This window comes from Mizuhopecten yessoensis, unplaced genomic scaffold (assembly GCF_002113885.1).
Source record: "Mizuhopecten yessoensis strain PY_sf001 unplaced genomic scaffold, ASM211388v2 scaffold11131, whole genome shotgun sequence".
Taxonomy (NCBI): domain Eukaryota; kingdom Metazoa; phylum Mollusca; class Bivalvia; order Pectinida; family Pectinidae; genus Mizuhopecten; species Mizuhopecten yessoensis.
The window spans coordinates 1,028,676-1,047,325 of record NW_018408895.1 but is presented as its reverse complement, the minus strand read 5'-3'; the positions used below and the strand labels follow the sequence as shown (position 1 = coordinate 1,047,325).

Below are 18,650 nucleotides of genomic sequence, written 5' to 3'. Positions count from 1 at the left end.
TAGTGAAGTGGACGTAAAACCACTCAAACAAACAAACGTTTGGTAATATGACAAAAAAACAACATAGGCAGCTGGTAAGCTTTCGAGTTCCTCAGGGTTCATGTGATAATTTTAAGTTTAAAAATCAATTAACTCTTGCCAATTTAATTCATTGTCAAATATTTGAAAGTGTCATTCAGTAAGGCCTTAATTTATTTGATGAATCCCTACGATTAAGATATAAACAAGGCAACCGGCCATCATTCATCATGGACAGCACGATAGCACCAAGCTTATATACATCTTACCTCCAATAACCTACTGCACATTTTTCCCTCTAGCATATTACAGCTATTAAAACCTTCATATCATGTCCTTGGCCTGGTGTTGAATTGGCCGTATCATTCAAGAACAATCATATAATGGGTACTTGTTTTATGATAACCTTTAACTTCCAAAAGATCTCCTAATAAATATTTCATCTTAGCCTAGCAAGTCTAACAGGATGGTGTCAGCTGATATAAGCTGATATAAACATCTTGCATGCCCAAACTGAGGATACTTCAGCAGGTTTATTTACCAAATGTAGCACCGGTTTATTTGTTGTGAACAAGTTTTTAAAGCTGTTACCAAGTGCTTATTTTCAATAGCTAACTGATAATCTGTTTGTATTTTCAGGTATTACATAAGCACCCCAGCAGACTACAGTTTGGTAGCTCTCCCCAGCAGACTACAGTTTGGTAGCTCTCCCTAGCAGACTACAGTTTGGTAGCTCTCCCCAGCAGACTACAATTCGGGAGCTCTCCCTAAGGTACAGGGGATGTATATGAAAAACAATTCAACATGTGCTTTCATACCGTAGGAGCAGCACCAGATCACTGGATAGCCAGAGAGTGAGGAAAGGAATGGCCGATGACTCTTTCTGGATTTCATACGACATGCTCAACTTCACAGACGATCTGTTTCTGCAGTTTCAGATGTCACAACAGAATGAAACGGATCAAATTGAGGATGATATCCTACACTCAAGTGAACCTTTACGCATTTTCATTATCACAATCTATGCCATTGTAATCATCATGGGCTTCATAGAGAACCTTCTGGTCGTCATAGTGATTGTGAGGCATCGACACCTTCACAAGGTAACCAACATATTCATAGCATCACTGGCCGTGTCGGACATTGTGCTTTGTGTGTTTAACCTGCCATTCCAGCTTCATTACCAGCTCACAGACTTCTGGGTATTCGGTGAGATTTTGTGCCGCATCATCATGCCCACTTTCGGAGTTCCTATATTTTATTCCACGACCTGCATGATGATGATCGCAGTGGATCGGTACATTTTGATTGTGTTCCCATTCAAAAAACGAATCACCAAGGAGATGGCGATCCTCATCATATCTGTGATAGTGTTTATTACCTTCGGCCTTGCCACCCCTGTAATGGTTCACACACGTTACGATGTAATAAACATACCTTTATTCAACATACATAAGATCTTCTGCTATGAGAAATGGCCGCGGTTCGGCGCTCTGACATATACCTTTGCAATATTTTTCTTTCAAGTTTTATTACCATTTGGGGTGACAGCCATTTTGTACTTTAAGATACATCGTGTGTTACAACAACGTCCGCTCAAAAGATCAGAAACTAGGCGGAATAACCGGACAAACAGAATTCTCATCTCAATTGTAGGACTTTTTGCAGTTTCTTGGTTGCCCTGGAACATCTTTGCCTTGATAATCACTCTCAATCACAAAACTGTGTATGGACCTTACTTCAGACTTATAGACTTAATACTAAAAATCATAGCCATGAGTTCAGCATGCATTAATCCTTTTCTTTATGGCTGGCTCAATGATAATTTCAGAAAAGAATTTGGCATTATGCTTGGAAAGAAAATTAAGCAAGTACGTCACAATGGCTACACTAATACATATGCTGAAGCCTCCAGGACTTGTGTTGTACAGGACAAATTAACTACAGCATTATAAGTATTAACTCTGAATACGTGTACTCACATCTACTGGTTTATTATATCATAATGATATATATCCTTATATTTCAATGGTTCATTTTCAAATGAGGAGGTATGTTGATTTTTACAATCTTTGCAATAATATTTTTTTTTATTACAAGCAGAAATTTATACTATATGTCCTTGCATTTCAATTACAAAGTCATTAAATTATAAAATTAAAACTTTGTTAATTTCAAGGGTTTATTACCAGAAGTATAACTTAATGGTATTTAATGGTTCACAGCTGCTAGATGATGAATAACTAACTTGTATTTAATGGTTCACAGCTGCTAGATGATGAATAACTAACTTGTATTTAATGGTTCACTATGATAAATGAACGTCTATTTCCATGGTTTATTACAAGATGAAGAATATATCATTGGTTAATAATTTTGCTATTCCTAGGGATTGATTTCCTGAATTTATACTACCTACATTGTGTCACCTATCATCAAGTGGGTTTTTTTAAGATACTAAGTCAGCAGAACTGATGTTGAAATAAAAGGACCTTTATCTACATGTACATATAAATGTAATACCTCATATCTATTACATCCGTTCTAGAGATATTTCATCCAGGTATGTACACCTGTTGTGTGTACCTATATCTAGCTGTTGATCAGGTATGTACACCTGTTGTATGTACCTAGTGGCTAATCAGATATGTACACCTGTTGTATGTACCTAGTAGCTAATCAGGTATGTACACCTGTTTTATGTATCTAATGGCTAATCAGATATGTACACCTGTTTTATGTATATAGTGGCTAATCAGATATGTACACCTGTTGTATGTACCTAGTGGCTAATCGGGTATGTACACCTGTTGTATATGCCTATATCTAACTGTTGATCAGGTATGTACACTTGTTGAGTGTACCTATATCTAGCTGTTGATCAGGTGTGTACACCTGTTGTATGTACCTAGTGGCTAATCAGGAATGTACACCTGTTGTATGTACCTAGTGGCTAATCAGGTATGTACACCTGTTTTATGTATCTAATGGCTAATCAGATATGTACACCTGTTTTATGTATCTAGTGGCTAATCAGATATGTACACCTGTTGTATGAACCTAGTGGCTAATCAGGTATGTACACCTGTTTTATGTATCTAGTGGCTAATCAGATATGTACACCTGTTGTATGTACCTAGTGGCTAATCAGATATGTACACCTGTTGTATGTACCTAGTAGCTAATCAGGTATGTACACCTGTTTTATGTATCTAGTGGCTAATCAGATACGTACACCTGTTATATGTACCTAGTGGTTATTCAGGTATGTACACCTGTTGTATGTACACCTGTTGTATGAACCTAGTGGTTAGATGTTTCAAACAAATTTTTATTACACACTGTTTAACTTTCCAGATTCTATTATTTTTATCCATGTACATTTCATTGAATGGTCAAAGGTATTGATGACTAATTGATCAGTTAAGAGTTCTATGACTTTGTAAAATAAAGATATTTTTACTCAAGAAATCATGGTTTAAGTTATATTTTCAATCCATATCGGATATTGGATATTCGGCAAAGCATATTATGATGATGGTGATGTTTCTACCCAAGGGCAATTTTATTTCTGGGTTAGGCACAAAGTGTTTCCTATACACACACAGAAACTGTATCAGTTCGGTAAAACGTAGGAAAAAGCAACATTATAGTAAAGGTCAAGATACATCAAGATCTGAGAAGAAAAACAGTAACCTAACACAGACCTGGCAAAGAAGTAACTTGTATCGTAAAAGTCTTACAGGATGAACAGATCTACTGTACACAACATTAATGTGAATTGGTGAAAGTATACCACAGCATAGATTATCTCTGATATCCATAGATGTCACTGAATCAGCACAGCAGCATACACTTCAGACCTTCAAAAACGTTCCTTCTAGAGGTGGTAGTTCATCCTAAAGACCTGGACAAACTACATCCTGTATTTAGCAGTACACACTACATAAATACTTACTAGGTGGCCATGTAGGTGTCAGCACATAGAACTGACCCTTACAAAATGTAGGTGTCAGCACATAGAACAGGCCCTGACAAAATGTAGGTGTCAGCACGTAGACCTGACCCTTACAAAAATGTAGGTGGCAGCACATAGACCTGACCCTTACAAGATGTAGGTGTCAGCACATAGACCTGACCCTTACAAGATGTAGGTGTCAGCACATAGACCTGTCCCTTACAAAATGTAGGTGTCAGCACGTAGAACTGCCCCTTACAAAATGTAGGTGTCAGCACGTAGAACTGACCCTTACAAAATGTAGGGGTCAGCACATAGAACTGACCCTGACAAGATGTAGGTGTCAGCACATAGACCTGGCCCTTACAAAATGTAGGTGTCAGCACATAAAACTGACCCTGACAAAATGTAGGTGTCAGCACGTAGACCTGACCCTTACAAAAATGTAGGTGGCAGCACATAGACCTGACCCTTACAAGATGTAGGTGTCAGCACATAGAACTGACCGTTACAAAATGTAGGTGTCAGCACATAGAACAGGCCCTGACAAAATGTAGGTGTCAGCACATAGAACTGACAGTTACCAAATGTAGGTGTCAGCACATAGAACTGACCGTTCCCAAATGTAGGTGTCAGCACATAGAACTGACCGTTCCCAAATGTAGGTGTCAGCACATAGACCTGTCCCTTACAAAATGTAGGTGTCAGCACATAGAACAGGCCCTGACAAAATGTAGGTGTCAGCACATAGAACTGGCCCTTACAAAATGTAGGTGTCAGCTCATAGAACTGACCCTTACAAAATGTAGGAGACAGCACATAGAACTGACCCTGACAAGATGTAGCTGTCAGCACATAGACCTGACCCTTACAAGATGTAGGTGTCAGCACATAGAACTGACCGTTACAAAATGTAGGTGTCAGCACATAGACCTGTCCCTTACAAAATGTAGGTGTCAGCACATAGAAGAGACCTCAACAAAAAAGGTAGGTGGCAGCACATACAACAGACCACCACCCAAATGTAGGTGGCAGCACATACAAGAGACTTCAACCAAAATGTAGGTGGCAGCACGGTGTCAGCACATAGAACTGACCCTGACAAGATGTAGGTGTCAGCACATAGAACTGACCGTTCCCAAATGTAGGTGTCAGCACATAGAACTCACCCTGACAAAATGTAGGTGTCAGCACGTAGACCTGACCCTTACAAAAATGTAGGTGGCAGCACATAGACCTGACCCTTACAAGATGTAGGTGTCAGCACATAGAACTGACCGTTACAAAATGTAGGTGTCAGCACATAAAACTGACCGTTACCAAATGTAGGTTGCAGCACATAGAACTGACCCTTACAAAATGTAGGTGTCAGCACGGACTAATGACTTTTAAGAGAAAATAGAAAAGCCATCTCAACAAAATGTAGGTAGCAGCACATAATGACTTCACAAACTTTACCTGTAGATGTCAGCACAAACTAGAGACCTCAACCAAAATGTAGGTGGCAGCACATACAAGAGACCTCAACCAAAATGTAGGTGTCAGCACATAGAACTGACCCTGACAAAATGTAGATGTCAGCACATAGAACTGACCCTTACAAAATGTAGATGTCAGCACAGAACTGACCCTGACAAAATGTAGGTGTCAGCACATACAAGAGACCTTTACCAAAATGTAGGTGGCAGCACATACAAGATACCTTTACAAAAATGTAGGTGGCAGCACATACAAGAGACCTCAACCAAAATGTAGGTGGCAGCACTTACAAGAGACCTCAACCAAAATGTAGGTGTCAGCACATAGAAGAGACCTCAACAAAAAAGGTAGGTGGCAGCACATACAAGAGACCTCAACCAAAATGTAGGTGGCAGAACATTCAAGAGACCTCAACCAAAATGTAGGTGGCAGCACATACAAGAGACCTCAACCAAAATGTAGGTGTCAGCACATACAAGAGACCTCAACCAAAATGTAGGTGGCAGCACATACAAGAGACCTCAACCAAAATGTAGGTGGCAGCACATACAAGAGACCTCAACCAAAATGTAGGTGGCAGCACATACAAGAGACCTCAACCAAAATGTAGGTGGCAGCACATACAAGAGACCTCAACCAAAATGTAGGTGGCAGCACATACAAGATACCTCAACCAAAATGTAGGTGGCAGCACATACAAGAGACCTCAACCAAAATGTAGGTGGCAGCACATACAAGAGACCTCAACCAAAATGTAGGTGGCAGCACATACAAGAGACCTCAACCAAAATGTAGGTGGCAGCACATACAAGAGACCTCAACCAAAATGTAGGTGGCAGCACATACAAGAGACCTCAACCAAAATGTAGGTGGCAGCACATACAAGAGACCTCAACCAAAATGTAGGTGGCAGCACATACAAGAGACCTCAACCAAAATGTAGGTGGCAGCACATACAAGAGACTTCAACTAAAATATAGGTGGTAGCACATACAAGAGACCTCAACTAAAATGTAGGTGGCAGCACATACAAGATACCTCAACCAAAATGTAAGTGTCAGCACATACTAGAGACCTCAACCAAAATGTAGGTGGCAGCACATACAAGAGACCTCTACCAAAATGTAGGTAGCAGCACATACAAGAGACCTCAACCAAAATGTAGGTGGCAGCACATACAAGAGACTTCAACTAAAATATAGGTGGTAGCACATACAAGAGACCTCAACTAAAATGTAGGTGGCAGCATATACAAGATACCTCAACCAAAATGTAAGTGTCAGCACATACTAGAGACCTCAACCAAAATGTAGGTGCCAGCACATACTAGAGACCTAAACAAAAATGTAGGTGGCAGCGCATACTAGAGACCTCAACCAAAATGTAGGTGTCAGCACATAGAAGAGACCTCAACCAAAATGTAGGTGGCAGCACATACAAGAGACCTCAACCAAAATAAAGGTGGCAGCACATACAAGATACCTCAACTAAAATGTAAGTGTCAGCACATACCTCAACCAAAATGTAGGTAGCAGCACATACAAACGACCTCAACCAAAATGTAGGTAGCAGCACATACAAACGACCTCAACCAAAATGTAGGTGGTAGCACATACAAGATACCTCAACCAAACTGAAGGTGGCAGCACATACAAGCGACTTCAACTAAAATGTAGGTGGTAGCACATACAAGAGACCTCAACTAAAATGTAGGTGGCAGCATACACAAGATACCTCAACCAAAATGTAAGTTTCAGCACATGCTAGAGACCTAAACAAAAATGGAGGTGGCAGCGCATACTAGAGTCCTCAACCAAAATGTAGGTGTCAGCACATACTAGAGTCCTCAACCAAAATGTAGGTAGCAGCACATACAAAAGACCTCAACCAAAATGTAGGCGGCAGCACATACTAGAGACCTCTACCAAAATGTAGGTGCCAGCACATGCTAGAGACCTCAACCAAAATGTAGGTTGCAGCACATACAAGATACCTCAACCAAAATGTAGGTGGCAGCACATACTAGAGACCTCAACCAAATGTAGGTGTCTGCACATGTGGACATTTAATGATTGAACGATAGGCCACAATATCAAAGGAACAAACCCGAACATCATTACTGATGACCATCACTCAATGTTATAGTTGTTATCAACACTGCTTCACAACGGGAAAACCGGTTAACATGGTCATGAAGGGTTCAGCCAAGATGAAGTACACTGTACATCGTTGACACATTGTAGATAATGGCCATAACAACGGTGTCAACAATTAATGAATACGATTAAAGCCAAAACATTACATTTATATATTACAAGAAATGATTGACAAATTATCTTAACTAACAGTTTTAACTAGGATTGCTGTGGAAATTTATCTAAAACGAATAAAAATATCTTAATTTGAGATTACCATTTGTCAATTTTTCATTTCAAACACAAATGATAAACTTGAGAAAATCTTTTCATGTTGTATTACCGGTAACTGCCTCCTTATCTGATTTGATTGTTTTACCTCCTCACAGAAGCTCAGGTCACACAGAGAAGTATATAGGTTATAATATATAAGGATATTGAAGGATCTGATGAGACAATATATATAAATTCATGTCATCTTATACAATTCTAATTATTTAGGTCTGTATATCACAAGGTAGTAATACAATATATATCACAAAAGATGAAGTGTTGATATCAGATGAATGTCACATCATTCATAAAACTATGTTACTATACACACACATTAACCATAAAACTATGTTTACAGTAAAGGCTATATATAACGCCTTTCGCTTTTTTCACCCTCCATAATGAAAGTTAATTTACCATTACAGTTTGTAGTAAGCAATATAATAAACATAGTATCATCTCAAAACTGGTACTTCCGTTCTAATGACCAATTGCTGTTTTATTAAAGTATTTTGAATTAGTACTGACACTGACACACAACTGTATTTAAACTGCAACACAATGACTGCCTCTGACAAGGGACAAAGAAGGATAACTCTTGATAGATTCTCTACTACAGCAGGTCTGTCGGGAGTGGGGTTAATATTGCTTCCACATGATAATGCAAGGAAAGTTCATTCTACAAATCTACTTCTTGACATCAGCTGTACTACTGGGCTAAGTTTGTGATAATCTATCACCAATAAGATTATCCTGTTGTTTGTCATATTTTTTATCTTCCTTTGAGCTGATAAATGATTCAGATTTATTAAAGCACAATCTAAAACTCAAAACATGTTTCACATCTCTTTTTTTGGCATTCCAACTTCATATCTTGATTGTAAATATGTACAGAATAGCATTCTAACTTCTGACCAATTGTAACCTCAAAAACATAGGCACTTCAAATTCACTGGGAAATGTTTATTTGTAGTAAACCAATAGATTATGTCACTAACCAATGAATACTGTCAATTCAAGGCCATCAATCAGCACAGTCTAACTTTAATGGACACATCTAGGATTTTTCTTTATATTTTAATGAACTGAAACCAAAGACATGTCTTTTTTTGTTATAACTCAGCATATACACTGACATGAAAACAGAGAATCCATTATTGCTTATACCAGCCCATGAGTGGTACAAGCCAGTTAATGAGAGGTGTAGATAACTTGAGTATGGATATATAACATTAAGTGGACTACAAAACAGGAGCTCATTTACAGAAGTCTGTTGTATTTAAATCCTCTTTCCACTACCAAATGTCACAAATATTTATTTCATTTCATTTAAGACCAATAGTCGTGAAATTGAATCTTCATTAGTTTATGGCTGGGGTTCTGTTGTTCTGTTTTGTTTACCTATGACATTGAGTATAATAACCAGCAGAGCTCACAAGTAACCCATGACATTATAAAACCACACATGTAGGCACAAATAATAAATGTAGCTCCACAAGTAACCATGACATCAGTCAACTGTAGCTCCACAAGTAACCATGACATCAGTCAACTGTAGCTCCACAAGTAACCCATGACATTATAAAACCACACATGTAGGCTCAAATAATAAATGTAGCTCCACAAGTAACCATGACATCAGCCAACTGTAGCTCCACAAGTAACCATGACATCAGTCAACTGTAGCTCCACAAGTAACCATGACATCAGTCAACTGTAGCTCCACAAGTAACCATGACATCAGTCAACTGTAGCTCCACAAGTAACCATGACATCAGTCAACTGTAGCTCCACAAGTAACCATGACATCAGTCAACTGTAGCTCCACAAGTAACCATGACATCAGTCAACTGTAGCTCCACAAGTAACCATGACATCAGTCAACTGTAGCTCCACAAGTAACCATGACATCAGTCAACTGTAGCTCCACTAGTAACCATGACATCAGTTCATTATCAAACCACAGGACATTTTTAGTCAAATATCATTTATACCATCATAGATTACAGTAACAAATATGTGAAAGTACTACAGACCACATTCAGATTTGCTGTGTAAGAAATGTTGAACTGCACTTTACAATAAATCCATGGAATTTTATGTCTCATCTATACCTGCTTGGACCCCACTGGAAAATCTCGCCCCACAGATCTGGATCAACATCGTGTCATTACAAATCCATAGTCAGCGAAAGGTGTTGTTATTAGTATCAAAACACAACCTAATTTGGTCTATGTAGTATTTATACTTTATGAGAAACAGATGTCAACCCAAAATCTTAATGTTGATGCCCCAACACCTGTTGCAGGTGAGACAAACATGTAGCTCAAAGACTGTGGTGTAAAAATGTGTAAAAATGTGTAACAGTGTATAAAATGTAGGCCTACCTTTGGCTCAGGAATCCTTGACAGTTCAGCCAGGTTATGACACAGCTTTACATGCTTGAAATGGAATGGGTTGTTCCTGTTCTCTTCAAACGATCTCATGATTTTGTCACTCATCCATTCCATCTAGCATAATAAACAATATAATTACAAAAACTCTTTGGTTTTCTTGTGAAAATATTATCTTAATTTGTTAAAAGAAACAAGAGAAACTGAGCAAGCTCACAAAGATATATCCCTCACTTCCTCTTACAATTTTTCTGGAGCATAAATTAAGGTTTCAAGGAATAAAAGCCAAATCACAAATTCATTTCTTCATGCATATCTACTAATGATGTAGTTTCACTGTGTCAAATACGAAAGAAAATTCAATAAGCATTTAAGGAGTTGCACATACAAGGTTTCTGGGGCAGAAGTTTAAAGTTGCAAGGGCCAAAACTCACAGAAAAACATTTGAATTGCAAATTCCTTTCTACATGCACATCTACGTATGATGTTCTTTCACTATGACAAGTTACACAAAATTCCAACTAATGGATTAGGAGGAGTTGTGCAAACAAAGATCATGGAGAGACGGATTGGTATATTGATACCCTTTACCTAATATTTGTGGCGTTAAAGGCTAGGGTTTAGTTCGCTCAGTTGAAGCTGATGTAAGGGTTATGTAGTACAGTATTGGGGAATTTACAAAGTCTAATATAATGTATAAATATATATACATGTTGAAGCAGACATTGGGGATGTTGGTGCTACATACCTGGGACTTAGCAAACTCCACCACATTGAAGCTGACATTATTAAGGAGTGCCAGGGAGTAAGGAGACAGACCAGATTCTGACGTCCTCCACATTTGGTCCTGACAAGATATCAAAGTTAATTAGAATGATACAAAAAATGTCCAGCAACAGTGTCAGCAATGTTAAATTCCAATCTTTAATTATATATATATTATTTATACAAAAAAGAAATATTGTCATCTGTTTCAACCAATATGTTTTTTTTCATGTTCACAGAAATACCTAACAAATGATTATTCAAATGCAGGATATAACAAAAATTAAAGAAAAGATATCAACACACCAATAATTGAGCAAGCTCAAGCATCCTGCCAGCTGTATCCACGGCCACTAAGACATTCCCATCATTCCTCATCGTCTGTAAAATGGTTGCTGAAAGGAACGATGCAACATAATAGAGTTCAAATTTAAACTTACCATTAAGAATACATCAAATAATTAGGGTTACAAAAACTACTCAAGTACTCTGCAATGATTAGATTATTGCCAGTATGTTTATCATTTGATTAAAAATCATATTCATCATCACTCATAATTTTACTTCAATGCCGAAAATATTTGTAACATTATCAACTTCATTTATTTGTGTTTTGTTTACCTTGGAATGGCCAAACTTTAACAGCTAACAATATAAAGAACAAAGTTGTCAAATGAACTGAGTATTGTGATATTATGAACCTTGCTTAAGAACACAACTAAATCAGGTCATCTGTGAGAGAAAGACTGACATACTACCAATTATGCTAACGACTGACATACTACCAATTATGCTAACGACTGACATGCTACCAATTATGCTAAAGACTGACATACTACCAATTATGCTTAAGACTGACATACTACCAATTATGCTAACGACCGACATACTACCAATTATGCTAAAGACTGACATACTATCAATTATGCTTAGGACTGACATACTACCAATTATGCTAAAGACTGACATACTACCAATTATGATAAAGACTGACATACTACCAATTATGCTTAAGACTGACATACTTCCAATTATGCTAAAGACTGACATACTACCAATTATGCTTAAGACTAACATACTACCAATAATGCTAAAGGCTGACATACAAATATGCTAAAGACTGACATACTACCAATTATGCTAAAGACTGACATACTACCAATTCGGAAAATTTGATCATCCTTGCAACTCTATACATTATGAATTTTATTAGCAAACCTTCCTTTCTATTTCTTGTTTTCTTTTTTATAACTTTGCACAGAGTTAAATACATGTATTAATTTTTTGAAGAAACAAAATCTTTTAATGATCTGAAGTAACATGTGCTTAAATTAGAGAGAATAATTGGTCTTACTCATAAGCTGCTCATCCCTCGTCCGTCTACGTGACTGAATGTATGTAGCATTGAAGGCGTCCGTGATCATCAAGGAAGGTCGTGATATGGACTCAAGAACACATCCATTTAAATGCCTGGTGAAAAATGATACATTATGTTTAGAAAGTTTCAGTGTGTTTTATAGGATTTTTTCAAGCAAGCCCTAAACATCATTTCTAAACTATGGAAATCCACAGAATGAGTTGTCTATATTAACTTCATTCATCTGTTTGTTTTGTTTACTGTGGATTCAAATTACCGTGTCCCACAAATCACTAAGCTGGCTGTATAATCCAATGTTACTAGGCCTTTTACAGATCAAAATTCAACTCCATTATTTACTCACTTATTAATACTATAAATGCATACATATTTTCATAAAACACAAACAACAGCCTGAAGAATCTCCTTGGAGTGATGAAAGTGCTAAAGACAAGTGTGTCTAAGTTATACATACGTAATTATTTCTTGGTCTTTAAGGACAGTTTTACTACTGTTATAAAGATATTGGAGTCACTGTGTCTGTAAGGACAGTTTACTACTGTTATAAAGATATCAGAGTCACTGTGTCTGTAAGGACAGTTTACTACTGTTATAAAGATATCAGAGTCACTGTGTCTGTAAGGACAGTTATACTACTGTTATAAAGATATCAGAGTCACTGTGTCTGTAAGGACAGTTTACTACTGTTATAAAGATATCAGAGTCACTGTGTCTGTAAGGACAGTTATACTACTGTTATAAAGATATCAGAGTCACTGTGTCTGTAAGGACAGTTTACTACTGTTATAAAGATATCAGAGTCACTGTGTCTGTAAGGACAGTTATACTACTGTTATAAAGATATCAGAGTCACTGTGTCTGTAAGGACAGTTTACTACTGTTATAAAGATATCAGAGTCACTGTGTCTGTAAGGACAGTTATACTACTGTTATAAAGATATCAGAGTCACTGTGTCTGTAAGGACAGTTTACTACTGTTATAAAGATATCAGAGTCACTGTGTCTGTAAGGACAGTTATACTACTGTTATAAAGATATCAGAGTCACTGTGTCTGTAAGGACAGTTTACTACTGTTATAAAGATATCAGAGTCACTGTGTCTGTAAGGACAGTTTACTACTGTTATAAAGATATCAGAGTCACTGTGTCTGTAAGGACAGTTATACTACTGTTATAAAGATATCAGAGTCACTGTGTCTGTAAGGACAGTTTACTACTGTTATAAAGATATCAGAGTCACTGTGTCTGTAAGGACAGTTATACTACTGTTATAAAGATATCAGAGTCACTGTGTCTGTAAGGACAGTTTACTACTGTTATAAAGATATCAGAGTCACTGTGTCTGTAAGGACAGTTATACTACTGTTATAAAGATATCAGAGTCACTGTGTCTGTAAGGACAGTTTACTACTGTTATAAAGATATCAGAGTCACTGTGTCTGTAAGGACAGTTTACTACTGTTATAAAGATATCAGAGTCACTGTGTCTGTAAGGACAGTTATACTACTGTTATAAAGATATCAGAGTCACTGTGTCTGTAAGGACAGTTTACTACTGTTATAAAGATATCAGAGTCACTGTGTCTGTAAGGACAGTTTACTACTGTTATAAAGATATCAGAGTCACTGTGTCTGTAAGGACAGTTATACTACTGTTATAAAGATATCAGAGTCACTGTGTCTGTAAGGACAGTTTACTACTGTTATAAAGATATCAGAGTCACTGTGTCTGTAAGGACAGTTTACTACTGTTATAAAGATATCAGAGTCACTGTGTCTGTAAGGACAGTTATACTACTGTTATAAAGATATCAGAGTCACTGTGTCTGTAAGGACAGTTTACTACTGTTATAAAGATATCAGAGTCACTGTGTCTGTAAGGACAGTTATACTACTGTTATAAAGATATCAGAGTCACTGTGTCTGTAAGGACAGTTTACTACTGTTATAAAGATATCAGAGTCACTGTGTCTGTAAGGACAGTTATACTACTGTTATAAAGATATCAGAGTCACTGTGTCTGTAAGGACAGTTTACTACTGTTATAAAGATATCAGAGTCACTGTGTCTGTAAGGACAGTTTACTACTGTTATAAAGATATCAGAGTCACTGTGTCTGTAAGGACAGTTATACTACTGTTATAAAGATATCAGAGTCACTGTGTCTGTAAGGACAGTTTACTACTGTTATAAAGATATCAGAGTCACTGTGTCTGTAAGGACAGTTTACTACTGTTATAAAGATATCAGAGTCACTGTGTCTGTAAGGACAGTTATACTACTGTTATAAAGATATCAGAGTCACTGTGTCTGTAAGGACAGTTTACTACTGTTATAAAGATATCAGAGTCACTGTGTCTGTAAGGACAGTTATACTACTGTTATAAAGATATCAGAGTCACTGTGTCTGTAAGGACAGTTTACTACTGTTATAAAGATATCAGAGTCACTGTGTCTGTAAGGACAGTTATACTACTGTTATAAAGATATCAGAGTCACTGTGTCTGTAAGGACAGTTTACTACTGTTATAAAGATATCAGAGTCACTGTGTCTGTAAGGACAGTTATACTACTGTTATAAAGATATCAGAGTCACTGTGTCTGTAAGGACAGTTTACTACTGTTATAAAGATATCAGAGTCACTGTGTCTGTAAGGACAGTTATACTACTGTTATAAAGATATCAGAGTCACTGTGTCTGTAAGGACAGTTTACTACTGTTATAAAGATATCAGAGTCACTGTGTCTGTAAGGACAGTTATACTACTGTTATAAAGATATCGGAGTCACTGTGTCTGTAAGGACAGTTTACTAGTGTTATAAAAATATTGGAGTCACTGTAATTTTACCTTTCTTTTTTGTGATTGTAGTCTGCCGCATAAATGATTTCCTCCTCGCCGTCCTTGACAATCTTCCATATGGTTCCCCCTATCATGTGTCCCGCGGGGAGAGGGGTAATCTGTAGACCGTGACCTTTACCTACCAACATAAAAATTAACAGTCACTGTAAGGAACAAATGCTATCTAACATAACTTTTCAGTCAAAACTTTTAACACAAATCTTCAATGATTTGACCTTTGACACCTTGTAGTGACCTTGACCTTAAGGTAACAGACATGTGACTCTCTTGTCATAGCACTCATATTTATGTTGTTTCATCAAATAATCTTGGTTGGTTCCGAGACATGGTTCAGAAAATCTTCACTCTATACGTTGGTTTGAATCATCAAAGGCTTTGGTTTACATAAAAAGATGTGTCTATGGAAGTTTTATCAAAAATGTTCAGTTCCTAAGTGGTCTAGACAAGCACTGCAGGTTTTCTTTACTTTAGACGTCTTGCAGTGAATTTGAAGGTACAGATACTAGCTTTGTAGATGACATAATGCATTGTTATAATCTATATACTATGTAAGTTTCAAAAAGTAATTGTCAATGATTAAGATATTACAGTCAGGACCAGTTCTGAATGGATGGTAATTATATAAAGGGTCAGACAGATTGACAAAATTTACTGTTGATACGCTTACATTGCTGGTGATAATGATGTTTATGACATCTTATATTCTGAATATGTAATTAAGCTCGTCTTTCATACAGAGTTTGTGATAGTTTAATTTAGCTCATCTTTCACAGGTACATTTTATGAATGTACAGTCAGACTTCACCTTTTATAGATCATTATTTTTGTGAAATAGTTAAGCTCACCTTTCATATGTACAGTTTGTGAATATTTAAGCTGGTGGATTTTATCAAATGCACAATCAACATCATCAAGGCTGAATATCTCAAAATCCTCTGTGTTGTGCCTTGACTGAAAGAAAAGATAATAAAACGTTAGGCATAAAATTCGACTAGATCATTCAAAGCTAGAAACACATCTGAAATGGAAAATCAATTCTGTGTTACAGACATTCACAATCCCAACACGTCTCATTTTAAATTAGCAAGTTTCATGCACAAAATGACCAGATAGTACATGCACAAAAAGGATTTTTAATGTCAAAAGAAAATAAGATTCAATATTGATATTACAAATACTTCATATATTTTATACTTATATTTGTCCCAAGAATAGAACTACAGTGCTAATGTTAATGTGTTGTTCCTGGAAACTCTCTTGACTCCTGAATATTCTATCATTACTTATTGAATATATCAATATTTATGGTACATATTTATAAAGAAAATGCAGCCTTTGTTGCCATAATATAAATATAGTAGAATTCAATACCTGGTAAAGGTCGTACATAAACATCTGCCCCATCTTATACACAGGAATAGTGGCGTATATAGGACAGGTCATTCCAGCCTTTCCCACCATATAAGGCAGAGCTCCTAAGTGGATGTGATCAGGATAGCTAAGTAATACAGCATCAATTTGGTGGGTGTGTCTGAAGTAAAGAAATGTTTAGTTAATATTCATATTTGAACCAATTTCAACTTTGATAAACATCAGTGACAAAAGCCAAACTAATTTGGTTTCCACATAGATATTAACATATAGTAGTACAGTATAGATGAACACACCTTTTACTGGTTAAGAGAACATGAAATAACCAACAAAATACATTTTTGATGACAGTTCAGTACAAAGGCTAAGAGGATACCACATAAACTTATTTATTCTAAGCAAGAGTACATCGTTTCTTTAAATTTTCGCTGGACACATATTCTTTTTGCAGAAATTATCTTATCACAAATATTGCAAATATTTAGTTTACATGAAAATTGAGACGTAATGATATCACTGAAATAGTTTATACAGGAAGATTTATACATAAAAGAAAACACCTATAAAATTGTAACAGTTATGAACAATTTACACCGATATGTTCAACTCCTTTAGTGAAATAATCAGTTAGACTGTAAGTTTGAATAAAAACAAAATCGACTGATCAGATTCAGTGATTGCATTATAAGCCAGTTGCTGGCAAATTAAGCCTGCTATTCATCAATTCTGAACAAGCTATTTTTTCATGATACAGTTGTATCAACAGGTCAACATTATAACTTGTAAAATTTGACTAGCTATTCGTTCTCGTCAATGCAACCACCTATTTCAAAATCTAGTTGCATTTTGGAACACTGGTATTTTATATCATTTTTTTTTATATGGTGCCATACCTTTCTAAATTTGATGACACACATCTTAATTATTTATTTTTTAATTACATCATTCATACCTTTTTAATTCTTTTATAAAGTCTAGATTGAAATCCTCATCCCATCCACAATCCAGAAGAAAGCGGAACTCGTCCACTTGTAACATATAGCAGGGCGGAGATTCATTGTGAGCGCCAGAGAAGGCTTGTAGTTTTACAATAGACGTCATCTTAATCAGTTGTACAGTACTGCTAGTTTGTGTATTTCAGAGATCAGTCTGTATCACCTGAAATATATATAAATGCAAATAATTGACTACATATGTTCATTTTAGTTTCCTAGGATCAATAGATGTTTACTGAATTTAAATGGTTGTTTAAAAGAACATTCCTCTCCAATAAGCATCCCTTCCATTTATCAGAAAAACATGCTCATTGTCATTTGATTTCCCTCCCCTCAAACATTAAAAAAACCTAATTGATCATCATGATATTTAACAAAAATAAAAATTTAAAATAAGAAAAAATTGTTTTGTAGACTTGTGCAAACTATATTCACTAAGCTAGGTAGAAGCAATTGGACCTGAAATTAACCTTCTCCTAGAAGCAACAGAAAAGTGCAATACACAATACAACTTAAAGCTGAAATTGGAATCTTCCATACAATCCTTACAGCTCGCAACATACAATATTGTGATCTGAAAGTTTTTATTGCTTAATCAATTAGCAAAATTCAATGTATTACGTAAAATAATACACACGGCTCTGCGGTCCCAGTGATAGTTGCTATTATAACCACCACCATTACACTGTAAACGTAAAAATAATGAAGATTTACTTTGTGTACTTTGGATAATTTAACAACCGGCAAGTTTGCTACTGTTTATCAAGAGAGTTTTAAATATTTCCCGACTAACAGTGATGTTTAAATGATAGAAGTAGCATTATATATGAACAAAAACATTTGCATACCCTAACACTTGTCTTATTAGACATCCACGATCATTTTCTCCATCTCCCGCCGTCGATCATTTTGTCACACTTCGCTTTCATGGCGGCTGCCATTTTTAACAAGGGGAGACAACTCTTTACTTCCGGTGAACTTTGCAATTGCGGATGATGCAGACATTGATTCAGAGAGAAAAACA

The 18,650-nt window shown here is 36.4% G+C and overlaps 2 protein-coding genes across 3 annotated transcripts in view; one reads left to right on the top strand and one right to left on the bottom strand.

Moving 5' to 3' along the window:
• The window catches only part of LOC110466327 (neuropeptide Y receptor type 6-like), a 40,159-nt gene extending 37,424 nt beyond the window's left edge, over positions 1 to 2,735 (top strand). For both annotated transcript variants that reach the window (XM_021522745.1, XM_021522746.1), the window contains exon 2: positions 658 to 2,735. In XM_021522745.1, coding sequence (XP_021378420.1) covers positions 885 to 1,973 — 1,089 coding nt within the window. In that variant the 5' untranslated portion in view covers positions 658 to 884 and the 3' untranslated portion in view covers positions 1,974 to 2,735. The remainder of the gene's footprint in view (positions 1 to 657) is intronic.
• Positions 1 to 18,577, bottom strand: part of LOC110466325 (cleavage and polyadenylation specificity factor subunit 2-like) — a 202,499-nt gene extending 183,922 nt beyond the window's left edge. Inside the window, exons 1-9 of the mRNA XM_021522743.1 lie at positions 18,475 to 18,577; positions 17,584 to 17,789; positions 16,632 to 16,791; positions 16,106 to 16,211; positions 15,249 to 15,378; positions 12,376 to 12,491; positions 11,328 to 11,416; positions 11,005 to 11,103; positions 10,251 to 10,373 (exon numbers count right to left, since the gene is read on the bottom strand). Coding sequence (XP_021378418.1) covers positions 10,251 to 10,373; positions 11,005 to 11,103; positions 11,328 to 11,416; positions 12,376 to 12,491; positions 15,249 to 15,378; positions 16,106 to 16,211; positions 16,632 to 16,791; positions 17,584 to 17,732 — 972 coding nt within the window. The 5' untranslated portion in view covers positions 17,733 to 17,789; positions 18,475 to 18,577. The remainder of the gene's footprint in view (positions 1 to 10,250; positions 10,374 to 11,004; positions 11,104 to 11,327; positions 11,417 to 12,375; positions 12,492 to 15,248; positions 15,379 to 16,105; positions 16,212 to 16,631; positions 16,792 to 17,583; positions 17,790 to 18,474) is intronic.
• Positions 18,578 to 18,650: the final 73 nt, after the last annotated feature.